We start from the raw sequence: 15,029 nt of genomic DNA, 5'->3' as shown, positions 1-15,029 counted from the left end.
TTCCTGGTATACTTACTCTTTACCAACTTGGATACATGCCCCCAATTTCTCCATTCTTTTTCTGCAGTCCTCTTTTGATTCTTTTCAGTTATAAGCTGACCATTCATTGAACTTTTTTCCTTTAGAAAACTTGAAAAATCAGAAGGAATTCTTGAAGAAACAATACATTTTAAATATACCCATTACTACAAGAATTTTATTAACATCAATCTCTTCATATTCTTCCAAAGAAGCAACTTTATAAGTTTATTTTCCTTTGACAATTTGCTCTTGTACAGCACAACAAAACCATATAAAATATCTCAAGGCTCTTCATAGGAACATTATCAAACAAAACCAAAAAAGAGAATTCAACTTTAATACTCTCACCTTATTCAAGAGATCCAAAAATCAGCTAAAATATTTTTGTAAAGTCGAAGCCAACAATTCAAATACAGAATATTGTTTAGGAAGTTCATAAATATTACCACAGGGAATTCTAATTTCATTTTTAATTGATATGAATTCATTTTCATATTGATATAAAAATCCTCACTGCTCCCCTATTTGCAAAAAAGCTTTGATGTGATGGTGCTCATTTAAAACAGGATTTGCTTTAAACAGGCATTAGATTAGATTTGATTCCCTATAGTGTGGCCCTTCGGCCCAACAAGTCCACACCAACCCTCCAAAGAGTAATCCAACTCCCTCTGACTAAGGCTCTTAACAACTGCGGACAATTTAGCATGGCCAATTTACCTGACCTGCACATCTTTGTGATTGTGGGAAGAAACCAGAGCACACGGAGGAAACCCACGCAGACACAGGGAGAATGTCCAAACTCCATTCAGACAGTTGTCCGAGGCTGGAATCGAACCTGGGACCCTGGTGCTGTGAGGCAGCAGTGCTAACCACTGAGCCACCATGTACTCTAGCCTTTCTCCCCACAACCCAACATTTGAATATTGATGCTAATAATTGGTCACAACAATGCCAATCAAAAAATCTAACGTAATGATAGACATTCTTTTAAACCTCTCGTTTTCTTTATTCCCATTGCCGTTTCATCAAATTACCAGTAAATCTTACATAAAATAAAAAGCATTTCCCACGTGGTAGCGATGAGAAGAAACAGCTTTATCATCAAGTTTAAAAATTGTAACCTGCAAAAATAAATTTCTTCACGATGTCGGTAAAATGAAAGAAACTTTCTCAACAATAGCAATACAGGAGTGAAGCATCAACAGAAACAAGCAGCATCTTAAACTTCCATCTTTTAATAGATTCTGCTTTCTAGGCCAACTTCCTTTCACAAATATATAAAATGTAGTTGATAATTGCTAATTCAAAATGAATTAAAGTCTAAGTCTGATATGCTGATGGAGACTACTTCGTTAGCAACAATCAAGCTCACTGTACATTTCCTTGAGAGTTATACGTTCAAAGTAGGAATCTGAAGCAGCTAACTCATGGACAACATTGTTCAATAGCTATTGAAGTGGCTTTCCCCAATGAGACTTCGACTATCTTTTCTTTTAGTTCTGTTTCCTTAATGGTCTGACACATGCTCTTGATCCACCTCATTTTGCGGGTCTACTCCTTTTTCATCTTTGCTTCTTTTCTGGTAAGCAACTGAATCTTTTATTGACAGTTTCTTCATCTTCATATTTGGAAGCTTTTTTAAATCGCCATCCCATTCTCTTGAGCGTGAAAAGAAAAATGAGTCAGAAAAATTAAAGCAAGTCGAAGACATTGAATTCAAAATACTCTGTTCATTAAGCACACATTTGGATCAATTGCTGCTGGAACACCAAAGTCATATGGTCAAGTTGAACACAGGATTAAGCATATGATTTAGTTTGACACACCAGGACCAACAGAATGTTTCCAAGAAGCATACGGTTCTGTTTTAGCACATGATATTCTTAATTAATTCAGACATCTAATTGTTCACATACAATAAAAGATCATTTTACTTATGTCTAGAATTTAAAACCAAATGACCAGCGTATGAAATAGGTAAGCATTAACTGTATTTTTTGATTGGATGGCTGCATCCCTCACTTATTCTATATGACTTGTCATTCCAAACTCAGGCGTTTTAATCTATTTAGAAGATGGTAAATTCAGCAGGCCATACCAATGTCATCTGTTTGACTTACTGAAATCTGAAAAGATGCATCAAGTCAAATAACTGAATGTCAGCTCAGTTAACTTTAATCCACAAATAAATTGTTCAAAACTACATAACAGAAGATAATATAGTCAAATTATTCTCTCGTTCGGTGCTTAAAAGCTAGTTTGCAGGTTGGAGACTGAGGCAATAAAGCAAACACTTACCTGAAGACCTTTAAATGCTTTGTATTGATAATATCTGGTATTTCTACAGAAAGAAAGAAACATACACAAAATAAGAAGTTTTCTGCAATGATAACAAGTTTTTTAAACTATCAAAGCTATACATAAATTTACCCCATCACCAACGTTGCTTCTCAAGGGTGCCAAGCTGGCCTGGAGGAGCGTTTTTAGAGCAGTAAGACTGTGCTATTTTTTTTTGGGTTACTTAGTGTGGAAACAGGCCCTTCGGCCCAACAAGTCCACACCGATCCGCCGAAGCGCTACCCACCCATACCCCTACATTTACCCCTTACCTAACACTACGGGCAATTTAGCATGGCCAATTCACCTGACCCGCACATCTTTGGACTGTGGGAGGAAACCGGAGCACCCGGAGGAAACCCACGCAGAGGGTTTGCACGGGGAGAACGTGCAAACTCCACACAGTCTGTCGCCTGAGTCGGGAATTGAACCTGGGTCTCAGGCGCTGTGAGGCAGCAGTGCTAACCACTGTGCCACTGTGCCGCCCAGACCCATTTTATGGGTCTGTAGATTGTTAAGGTGCAAAGATGGCCTTTAGTGGAGTGATGTGCTCTTCTAGTTAGTTGTAGGAGATCAGGGAGAGTTTCCACGTTACTGATGATTCTGCAGTGTGTTTGGTTGCAAATCCGAACGGATCATATGGAACCCTTGGAGCAGCAGTTAGTGACAATGAAGACTTTAAGGGATGCGATGGATGGCAGTTGCATGGAGGGAGATAAACCGTAGATCCAGTCATGTAGATCAGTGACCTCAAAGAAATGTAGGAGAGGGAGGCAGGTATTGCAGAACTGCCCTGGAGCTATCCCCATCTCAAACAAGTATGCGGTTTTGGAAAATATAGGGGATGATGGACTCCCAGGGGAATGTAGCACTGACAGTTAGGTTTCTGAAACTGGTCCTAATGTAATGAGAGGTATGTCAGGTTCCAAGCAATTGATTGTGTTAGGGGACTCTCCGCTTAGAGGCACAGACAGACAATTTTGTTGCCGAGCACAAGACATTAGAATGATGTGTTGTCTGCCTGGAGCCAGGATCAAAAATATCTTGGAGAAGGTGCAGAATACTCTCAAAGGGAAGTGGGACCAGCAGGAGGTCATCATGCACATTGGAACAAATGACATTGGAAGTGAAAAGGACAAGATTCTGAGGAGAGAATACAGGAAGTTAAACAGGAACATAAAAAATAGGTCCTCGAGCATAATAATATCTGGATTATTCCCATTGCCCCGATCTAGTGAGCGTAGGAAGAGGAGGATCGAACAGATGAAAGTGTGGCTGAGGAGCTGGTGCAGGGGAAGATTCAACTTTTGGATCATTGGAATCTCTACCAGAGTAGAAGTGGCCTGTATAAGAAGGATGGATTGCACCAGAATAGGAAGGGGACTAATATACTGGTGGGAAGATTTGCTAGAGCTGCTTGTGAGGATTCAAACTAGTGTGTGCGTGGAGTGGTTGGGGTATCCAGGGAGATAGTGAGGCATGTGCTCAGTCTGTGACTGGTACAGTTGGAAAAAAAATAATAAATCAAACAGACAGGGCAAATAGGAACAAAGTACAGAATGAGGTAAGGCAGTTTAATTAATCTGCATTTATTTCAATGCAAGAGGCCTAACAGGGAAGACAGATGAACTTAGGGCATGGTTAGGAACATAGGACTCGGATATCATAGCAATTACAGAAACATGGCTCAGGGATGGAGAGGACTAGCAGCTCAATGCTCCAATGCAGAGATGCTAAAAGGAGGATCGAAAGGGAGGCGAGAGAGGAGGCGGAGTGATATTTTTGATTAGGGATAACATTACAACTCTGTTTAGGAAGGATACTCCCAGGAATACATCAGGGAAGTTATTTGGGTGGAACTGAGAAATAAGAAAGAGATGATTACCTTATTGGGATTATATTATAGACCCCCAATAATCAGAGGGAAATTGAGAAACAGATCTGTAAGGAGATTTCAGTTATCTGTAAGAATAATAGAATGAATATCATAGGGGATCTTAACTTTCCAAATGTACACTGGGACTGCTATAGTTTTAAGGGCTTGGATGGAGAGGAATTTAAGTGTGCACAAGAAAATGTCCTGGTTCAGTATGTGGATGTACCTACGAGAGAAGGTGCAAAACTTGACCTACTCTTGGGAAATAAAGCAGGGCAGATGACCGAGGAGTCAGTGGGAGACCACTTTGGGACCATTGACCATAATTCTATTAGTTTTAAAATACTAATGAAAAGGATAGACCAGATCTGAGACTTAAAGTTCTAAATAGCAGGAAGGTCAATTTTGGTGATATTAGACAAGAACTTTCAAAGTTGATTGATGGTGGATGTTCTCAAGTAAAGGGATAGCTGGAAAATGGGAGGCCTTCGAAAATGAGATGAGAGTCCAGAGACAGTATGTTCATGTTAGGGTGAAGGGCAAGGCTGGTAGGTGTAGGGAAAACTGGATGACTAGAGAAATTGAGGGTTTGGTTAAGAAAAAGAAGGAAGCATCTGTCAGGTATAGACAGCAGGAATTGAGTGATTTCCCAGAACAGTATGAAAAAAGAGTAAGATGAAACTTAAAAGGAAATCAGGATGTCCTAAAGGAGGCATAAGATAGCTTTGGTAAATAGGGTTAAGAAGAATCCAAAGGGATTCCATAAATGCATTAAGGATGAAAGGGTAACTATGGAGAGAATAGGGTCTCTCAAAGATCAGCAAAGCCACCTATGTGTGGAACCCCTGAAGATGGGGGAGACACTAAACAAGTATTTTGCATCAATGTTTACTGTGGAGAAGGATATGGAAGATAGAGGATGTGGGGAAATAAATTGCGATATCTTGAAAAATGTCCATATTACAAAGCAGGTGGTGCTGGATGTCTTAAAATGCATAAAGGTGGATAAATCCCTAGGACCTGATCAGGTGTACCGTAGAATTCTGTGGGAAGTAGGGAAGAGGTTGCTGGGCTCCTTGCCAAGATATTTGTATCAACGATAACCACAACTGAGGTGCTTGAAGACTGGAGGTTGGCAAACATGGTGCTATTTAATGTGGTAAGGAAAAACCAGACAACTATACATTGGTGACCCTGACATAAGTAGTGGACAAGTTGTTGGAGGGAATCCTGAGGGACAGGATTTACATGTATTTGGAAAGGCAAGGACTGATTAGGAATAGTCCACATGGCTTTGTGCATGGAAAGTCCTGTCTCACAAACGATTGAGTTTTGTGAAGAAGTAACAAAGAGGATTGATGAGGTAAGAGCAATAGCCATGATCTACATAGATTTCAGTAAGGTGTTCAACAAGGTTCCTCACGGGAGACCGGTTAGCAAGGTTACATCACGTGGAATAGAGGGAAAAGTAGCTATTTGAGTACAGAACTGGCTCGAAGGTAAAAGACAGAGGATGGTGGTGGAGAGTTGCTTTTCCGACAGGAGGCCTGTGACCAGTGGAGTGCCACAAGAATTGGTGCTGGGTCCATTGCTTTTTATCATTTTTAAAAATGATTTGGATGTGAACACAGGAGGTATAGTTAGCAAGTTTGCAGATGACACCAAAATTGGAGGTACAGTAGACAGGAAAGGTTACCTCAGAGTACAATGGGATCTTGATCAGATGGGTCAATGGGCTGAGGAATGGCAGATGGAGTTTAATTTAGATAAATGTGAGGCGCTGCACTTAGGAAAGACAAATCAGAGCATGACTTATACACTTCATTGTAAGGTCCTGGGGAACGTTGCTGAACAAAGAGATCTTGGAGTACAGGCTCATAGTTCCTTGAAAGTGGAGTCACAGGTAGACAGAATAATGAAGGAAGCGTTCGGTATAACTGCGTTTATTGGTCAGAGCACTGAGAATCAGAGTTGAGAGGTCCTGTTGCAGCTGTACAAGACATTGGTTAGGCCGTTTTTGGAATTCTGCATGCAATTCTGGTCTCCTTCCCATCGGAAGGACGTTGTGAAACTTGGAAGAGTTCAGAAAAGTTTTACAAGGATACAAGGAGCAACAGAGGCTGAGGGGTGACCTTATAGAGGTTTACAAAATCATGAGGGGCATTGACACGATAAATAGACAAGGTCTTTTCTCCAGGGTGAGGGAGTCCAAAACTTGAGGGCATAGGTGAAAGGGGAAAGATTTAAAAGGGATCTAAGGAGTAACTTGTTCGCGCAGAGGGTGGTGTGTGTCTGGAATGAGTGTCAGAGAATGTGGTAGAGGCTGGTACAATTACAGCATTTAAAGGCATCTGGGTGGGTAGATAATATGAAGGGTTTAGAGGGATATGCGCCAAATGCTGGCAAATGGGACTAGATTTATTTAGGCCATCTGGTCGGCACGGACGAGTTGGACAGAAGGGTCTGTTTCCGTGCTGTACATCTCCTTGACTCGAATTGTACTTGATGAAATTGTGGTTTCCATTCTGCAGTAAAGATACTGGGGTATTTGAGGCATTCCAGAAAACAGAGAATATGATTTAAGGCATGTGAGCTAAGAAGAGAGGATAAACAGTCTGGGATTGTTTACTTTGAAAAACTGGAAAGGCAGAGATATTAATCCAGTACTGAAAATTCATGCTGCTGTTGCTTCTCCTACAAGGAGACTTTTCCTCCTCTCATGATATGTTGCACTTGTCCATCTCACAGACACACTCACACATGCATTACAGGCCATTTGCAACCACTTTGATTGTCATTCATCAAAAACCTCATTTTTCTGCTGCCTTCCACTTTGCTCTTTAAATTTCTGCTCTTGCAAATTCAAATATCTCTTAAAGTTTGCTAAATACAAGGGCCGCATCTTATACAGAATGAGAAGAGGATGCTGGTTGGGTGGGCCATACTGGAATGGAGATGCACAAGAACAGCGTGGGTTTCCTCCGGGTGCTCCGGTTTCCTTCCACAGTCCAAAGATGTGCAGGTCAGGTGAATTGGCCAAGCTAAATTGCCTGTAGTGTTAGGTAAAGGGGTAAATGTAGGGGAATGGGTGGGTTGCGCTTCGGCGGGTCGGTGTGGACTTGTTGGGCCGAAGGGCCTGTTTCCACACTATATGTAATCTAATCTAATCAACTGTCAATCTTAATTCTTAGAGCAAACAGGAGGATTCTGATTGGTCAGGGCTTTGTCATAAGGCTGCAGCTGTTCCCCTTAATTTTTCTTTGGAGTAAAAGGTATAATGCAAGTCCAAATTCCTTTTGTTAATGTAAAACGGGGGTCCCAAGTATTTATGTATAGAAATTCTGGCACATAAATACATCACACTGCAAGCCGAGGTGATGATCTTAAATTGGTTTCGGTCACAGTGTGGATTTTTTGGTACAGCTACGTGACTTCCAATCGCAGAATAACATGCAGTACTGAGTATATTGGAGGATTGCAAATACAGGCTGGTTGCATATGAGCAGCACGTGAATGGTCAATGAGATGTGCTATTTGATAAGGTCAACCAGTTACTGGGATGTAAGGCTTATTTGACGTGGCACTACACTGACATTGGAACTCATGAAAATGCTCACTTATGTGGTATATAGAGCAAATGTTTTGACTGGCAGCCCCATTATTAGATTAGATTAGATTACCTACAGTATGGAAACAGGCCCTTCGGCCCAACAAGTCCACACCAACCCTCCAAAGAGTAACTCACCCAGAACCATTCCTCATATTCACCCCTGACTATGGGCAATTTAGCATGACCAATTCACCTAACCTACACATCTTTTGGACTGTGGGAGGAAACCGGAGCACCCGGATGAAACCCACGCAGACACGGGGAGAATGTACAAACTCCACACAGACAGTCACCCGAGGCTGGAATCGTACCTGGGTTGCAGAAATCCGCCAGGGATTCTTCGCTTAGTAACGGCATGGAACATCTAGTTTAATTTATTGCTCAAATTTATGAGACACCTTCCGGGATAATCTGAGGTAGACTGGGCACCATGGCACACAGGTGATAATTTGATCAGGATATGGATGTAGGTTTGTTTGCTGAGCTGGAAGGTTCATTTTCAGATGTTTCGTCACCATTCTAGGTAACATTATCAATTAGCCTCCGGATGAAGCACTGGTGGTGTAACTGGATTTCTATTTATATGGAAACCTAAGGAAACCCAAACATATAGCTTAGCGAACAAACCTACATCCTGAACCACAACCTGAGCTACAGATCAGGATATGTTTCACGCAGGATGTTTCTGTCTCTATGCTAGGGCCCGACTCACGAGGTTGCCAATAAGATTAATCTTGCTGTACATGGAACTGTATGAATCCTAGAGTCTATATTAACCAGTGAACATAGGCTTTCAGCAGATAGTAGTTAAAAACCGATAGTGATTGGAATGAAGTCAGCCAGCTGGGCTTCATAGATAGGAGTTCCTTATTATTCTGGTCCAATCAGGGAGCCCTGGCTGACCTAAAAAGATTGAGCATCAGGAAGACTGACACTCTGATGCCTGATTCTGTGTGAGGCAGTACTACAGTCAAGGACCATTCATGTGCAAATAAATAGTGACTTGGACGGGATATCGGACTCCGTCGAATTATTTCAAACTCATTTTCCGACTTCTCAACCAGTATATTAAGGAGCAGGAGCTGATGTGACTGCTCCATTTCAACATTTGAGTTGGAATGGAGTTTATTAAGCTGTGTAAAGAAATTCTTTGATACTGCTACTGTTAGGACACACAGAGACAGGCAGCAGAACGAAAACAACATTTATACCTTTGCATTTGCAACACTGTAAAATTAACTCGAAACCAGTACCCCATCGCACCTCAATCAACCCCCCCCGTACCCTCCCAATTGTTATCCCAATGGATCCTAGCCAGAATTTTGAAAACCAATCCCACACTTTGAGAATAATTACCTCCAATTTTTGTATTTCAAACAAAAGACTTAATTTGTTAAATATATAGTCATTTTAGCAGGGAAAAATTAAATAGCACTTCAATGCCTCAGCTCCTTTTAGTGTTTACTGTCTGTATTGCTAAACATTTATTGAAATATCTCTTAATTTGTCTTCTACATATAAAATTTTTAGCATTTGTCTAAAAATTCACCTTTCCACAGCCTTATTTTGCTGAGACATTTCTTCTAACAACCAGCGTGTTCATACTCAATCCAAATTCTAAGCATCTTGATTCTAATTTGGAGAGTCATAGAGATGTGTAGCACAGAAACAGACCCTTCGGTCCACCACCAGCTATCCTAACCTAATCTAGTCTCATTTGCCAGTACTTGGCACATATCCCTCCAAGTCGAGAGGGTGTGTTGGACAAGCACAGGAAGTCAGGTAGCAAGCGAGGAGCTGGAGAATCAATGTTTCGGGCACACATTCGACATCAGAAAAGGCCTGATGAAGAGCTTATGCCTGAAACATTGACTCTCTTGCTCCATGGATGCTGCCTGACCGGCTGTGCTTTTCCAGCTCCACACTTTTTGACTCTGATCTCCAGCATCTGCAGTCCTCACTCCCTCCACAAATCCATCTAAACCCCTCCTATTCATGTACCCATCCAGATGTCTTTTAAATGTTGTAATTGTACCAGCCTCCACCACTTCATCTGGCAGCTCATGCCATATACACACCACCCGCTGCATGAAAAAATTGCCCCCTTATGTCCCTTTTAAATCTTTCCCCTCTCACCTTAAGTGCCCTCCAGTTTTGGACTCTCCCACACTAGAGAAAAGACTTAGTCTATTTATCCTATCCATGGGCGGCACGGTGGCACAGTGGTTAGCACTGCTGCCTCACAGCGCCTGTAGACCCGGGTTCAATTCCCGACTCAGGCGACTGACTGTGTGGAGTTTGCACGTTCTCCCCGTGTCTGCGTGGGTTTCCTCCGGGTGCTCCGGTTTCCTCCCACAGTCACAAAGATGTGCGGGTCAGGTGAATTGGCCAAGCTAAATTGCCCGTAGTGTTAGGTAAGGGGTAAATGTATGGGTGGGTTGCGCTTCGGCGGGTCGGTGTGGACTTGTTGGGCCGAAGGGCCTGTTTCCACACTGTAAGTCTAATCTAATCTAATCTAATCATGATTTTATAAACATCTGTAAGGTCACCCCTCAGCCTCCTACACTCCAGGGAAAACAGCCCCAGCCGTTCAGCCTCTCCCTATAGCTCAAATCCTCCTTTCTGGGCAACATCCTTGTAAATCTTTTCTGAACCCTTTCAAGTTTCACAACATCTTTCCAATAGGAAGGAGACCAGAATTGCATAATTTCAAAAGCGACCTAACCAATGTCCTATACAGTTGCTATAGGTCCTCCAAACCCCTATATTTAATGCTCTGACAAATAAAGGAAAGCATACTAAATGCCTGCTTCACTATCCTATCTACCTGCGACTCCACTTTCAAGGAGCTATGAACCTGCACTCCAAGGTCTCTTTGTTCAGCAACACTTGCCAGGACATTACCATTAAGTGTCAAAGTCCTGCTCTGAGTTGCATTTCCAAATATGCGGCACCTTGCATGTATCTAAACTAAACTCCATCTGCCACACCTTGGCCCATCTGATCAAGATCCTGTTGTATTCTGAGCTGTCCATTACACCTCCAATTTTGATGTCATTTGCAAACTTACTAACTACATCTCCTTGGTTCACATCCAAATCATTTATGTAAATGACGAAAAGCAATGGACCCAGGGCCGATCTTTGCGGCACACCAATGGTCACAGGCCTCCGGTCTGAAATGCAACCCTCCACCACCACCCTCTCTCTTCTACCTTTGACCTGCTGCATGTTGTATGTTTATTTCTGATTCTGCAAGTACTGTTATCTCATTAGATTATGTCTTTGTGAACAATGTTTGCCTCTGGATGTGTTTACAGACTGAATAATTTTGGTGATTCTCCTACTCCTCTCCCATCGTATTTTCTCTTTTAAGTCTCTCATTTGTAATGTTAATATGACATTTCACCAACTCATCCATTCACTTTAATGATAAACACAAACATGCACTTTTTCATAATGTCTGAAGTGTATGAAATATTTTTGTTTACTTCTATTTACTAACATAAGTCAAAACTTTGTTTTGTTATACAAGTCTTTCTAAACTGACTTTTATATGTAGCTTTAGTTTTTTTGTGTTCAATAAACTTGTGTGCTTTTGTTAAAGAACACTGGCAGTCTCATATGAATATGTTCAGTACCTAACTACCATGGTAACCAATTGCAAAAATTAAACTTTTGATTTATCAGTATAGGTTTCAAACTAGAATCTGTATTGTCCAATTTTACCATTGAGAATCATAAACATAATAAAGAAATGCAAAGCTTTGTAACCATTTCGAGACTGACATCATGAAGGATGAAAACATTAAAAAAAGCATTCACTCTTAAATGTGAATGTTTCAGAAGCTGGAAATCAGAACAAATAGAGGTCTCAGGACAAGAAATACAAAAGCCTTAAGGAATAAAAAAAAATTGAACGCAACAAGATATTCAAGTACCTGAGAAACATTAGAAGCAGGGCAACAGTCAAACTTAGATCAACAAGGAAATTCTCAAGCGTTTAGGTTTAATTCTCTTAGGTAGAGGTTGGTGAGTATATAGATCAGACTACCACAGGAGACAGATCGTGTTGAAAATTTTGGAGCAAAAAAAAATATCCAGTGCTAAAAGTCAGTTTTAAAGCATTTTAATAAAATGTAGCATTATGCAGAACAACCAAAATGCCAGAAAGTGGGTTTCCCATTCAATGGTGAAGAAGTGGAAAACAGAAGGAATATAATCAATTTTGACTATTTCACATAAGTCAATTGCAACTATTAAAGAGCAACATTTAAAGAAAGTTCAGAATTAATTCAACTTCCTACTGTTTTGGCACAGAAAGAATAGAAATATAAAGATAGATACCCAACTGCTTTGCTCCTCTTTGTTTAAGGCAGTCGCCTGATTCTGGAAAGCTTTTTGACTCCTGTGCTAACAGATGTGCACTTAAAGTGGGCTTCAGAGTTAACTCAAGTATTCTATCTTAGTAGGAACAAGGGAATTATAAAATATTTATACTACCAAAGCAAAACGTAAGTGCATTAGTCAGGTTACATTTCAAGAGGTGATTACTCATGGGCCTACTTTCCAATAATTCAAATAAAATGATAGTACCCAAGAAAGACAAATTTTCCATTAACATTTGATGGATAAAAGTCTGTGTAGCTTTTAATGAAGAATAACTATTCTGTATGTCTCTGCTTTTTTTCCAGAACAAAAGTTCACTCACTGTTTAGTGGTTCTTAAAGCCTAAACCATTTTGTGTTACAGAAATGTACAAACAAACTAAATTCCATATAAGATAGGATACCACGGTATAAAGTTAAACCGTGCTCGTACTAATGAGGAATAATATATTATGAATGGTTCATATTTTTTCCAAGGACTGATGATAAAGTATTTAACTAGCATCTTCAATAACAGGATAAAATATACTGAATTTCAGTTGCGTGACACTGTAATCAATTGCTATAAATTCTGTGTCTTATTATCCTGCTCCACAACCACCTGATGAAGGAGCAGCGCTCCGAAAGCTAGTGCTTCCAAATAAACCTGTTGGACTACAACCTGGTGTTGTGGGATTTCTAACTTTGTACACCCCAGTCCAACACCAGCTCCTCCAAAACATAACAGAAAAACCCGTCAGCAACATCACCCTTCTTCCAGTTACTCCTCACTCCTATAGCAAATTCTTCAAGTTATGTTCGGCACTTTGGAGGACTAAATGTACCAAAATAAAAGTGAAGTTGATGCATCAGAAAACATTTTGACACATATTTAGTCTTGTGAATGTCAAATTATCGCAAGTAGAGATGGTGTGGAAGGAAGGAGGAGGATTTGGTTCACATTCATTACACATGGAACCAAGAATATAGAGGACAACAATTTATCATCCAGTTCAAATGCAGTCGTTGGCTCTAATTAATTATTTTTATGAACTAGAAATCACACAAGTGCAGTTTACTTTTTTAGGGAACTTTCTCTAACTCTCAGAACTGGGCCTGGGCCACCTCCACCACCAAATCCTAGCTACTGACACCTGGAAGAAAAACATCTTCTGCCTCATCTTCCGCCTTGGGACCCTCCAACCACACAGCATCAATATTGATATCACCAGTTTCCTCATCTCCCATCCCCCCCACCTCATCCCAGATCCAACCCTCCAACTCAGGACCGCCCTCTTGAACTGTCCCACCTGCCCATCTTCCTTCCCACCTTTCTGTTCCACCCTCTGCACTGCATCTGCAGTCCTCATTTTCTCCTTTTGTATTCTATATCTCTGCCATGAAGGACAGTATTCCTTATGTATTCTTTACAAACTTTTCTACATATACTATCACCGTTAGAGACCTGTGCACTTGTGCATCAAGATCTCTCACTTCATCTACTCCTCTCAGTATATTCCTGCTTATTGTGTATTCCACCTTACAGCTGACCTCCCTAAATACATCATCTCTTACTTTTCAGAGTTGCCACTTCTGCCACTTCCCACAAAATGGCCAATTTTTGTGTCGTTTGCAAATTTGCCGATTGTGTCCCCATGATTAAGACCAAATTGTTAATGTATAAAGCAAACAGCAGGAGTCCCAACACTGAGCCCTGAGGAACATCCCTTCAAACAGCTTTGTACTTACAAGGGCAGCCATTGCCCACTAACCTGGGTTTTGTGTTACTGAGTCAACTTTTGATCCAATTCAACATTTTACTCTCTTTCTCATTGGCTTTTACTTTATTGACCAGTTTGCCATGTAGACCTTGTCCTGCGGCTTACTGATATCCATGGAGACAATATCCACCGTACTGCCCTCATCGATCCTCCTTATCACTCTCTCAAAAACTTCAATCTAATTTGTGAAGCATGATTTTCCCTTAAGAAAGCCATGCTGACTATTCCAGAGTAGTCCATACCTTTCTCGGTGACAGTTTATCTGATCTCTCAGGATTAATTCCAATAATGTGCCCAGGTAACTGGGCTATAATTGTTTGGCATTTCCTTTGTACCTTTTTAAACCACAGAACAACACTGGCATTTCCCCAGTCCTCCAGTACCTCATCTTTGTCCATTGAAGATTGGAAAACAATCCTCAGAGCATCTGCCATTATATAGAATCCCTACAGTGTGGAAGCAGGCCATTTGGCCCACTGAGTCTCACTAACCCTCCCAAAGCATACCACCCAGGCCCACACTCATATTTTAAACTTGTAACCCTACATTCCCATAGCTAATCCACCTACCTACACTTCTCTGAATACTGTGGGCAACTTAACGTGACCAATTCACCTAACCTTAGAGTGAAGCACCCAGAGGAAACCAACACAGACATGGGGAGAATGGGAAAATGCCACACATTCACCAGATGGGGTAAATGAAGCTGGGTCCCTGGGGCATTCAGGCAACATGGCTAACCATGGAGCCATCATGGCGAAGGTGATGACTGCAGATGCTGGAAATTAGAGTCAAGATTAGAGTGGGGTGCTGAAAAAGCACAGCAGGTCAGGCAGGATCTGAGGAGCAGGAAAATCGACATTTTGGGCATTCTTGATGAAGGGGTTTTGCCCGAAACGTTGATTTTTCTGCTCTTCAGATGTTGCCTGACCTGCTGTGCTTTTCCAGCACCATTCTAATCTTGACAGTGAGCCTCATTTACTCCCTGATCTCTCTTCAACACACTATGTAACAATCCATCTGACCCTGGTGACTTAT

At 41.1% G+C, this 15,029-nt stretch overlaps 1 protein-coding gene across 1 annotated transcript in view; it reads right to left on the bottom strand.

Annotated features, from left to right (window-relative positions):
- Nucleotides 1-261: 261 nt before the first annotated feature.
- The window catches only part of tma16 (translation machinery associated 16 homolog), a 55,416-nt gene continuing 40,648 nt past the window's right edge, over nt 262-15,029 (bottom strand). The window contains exons 6-7 of the mRNA XM_060832861.1: nt 2,320-2,362; nt 262-1,679 (exon numbers count right to left, since the gene is read on the bottom strand). Coding sequence (XP_060688844.1) covers nt 1,529-1,679; nt 2,320-2,362 — 194 coding nt within the window. The 3' untranslated portion in view covers nt 262-1,528. The remainder of the gene's footprint in view (nt 1,680-2,319; nt 2,363-15,029) is intronic.

This window comes from Hemiscyllium ocellatum, chromosome 1 (assembly GCF_020745735.1).
Source record: "Hemiscyllium ocellatum isolate sHemOce1 chromosome 1, sHemOce1.pat.X.cur, whole genome shotgun sequence".
In the NCBI taxonomy this organism is placed as follows: Eukaryota; Metazoa; Chordata; class Chondrichthyes; order Orectolobiformes; family Hemiscylliidae; genus Hemiscyllium; species Hemiscyllium ocellatum.
Note: the sequence above shows the minus strand (reverse complement) of the source record. Positions and strands in the feature narration are given on the sequence as shown.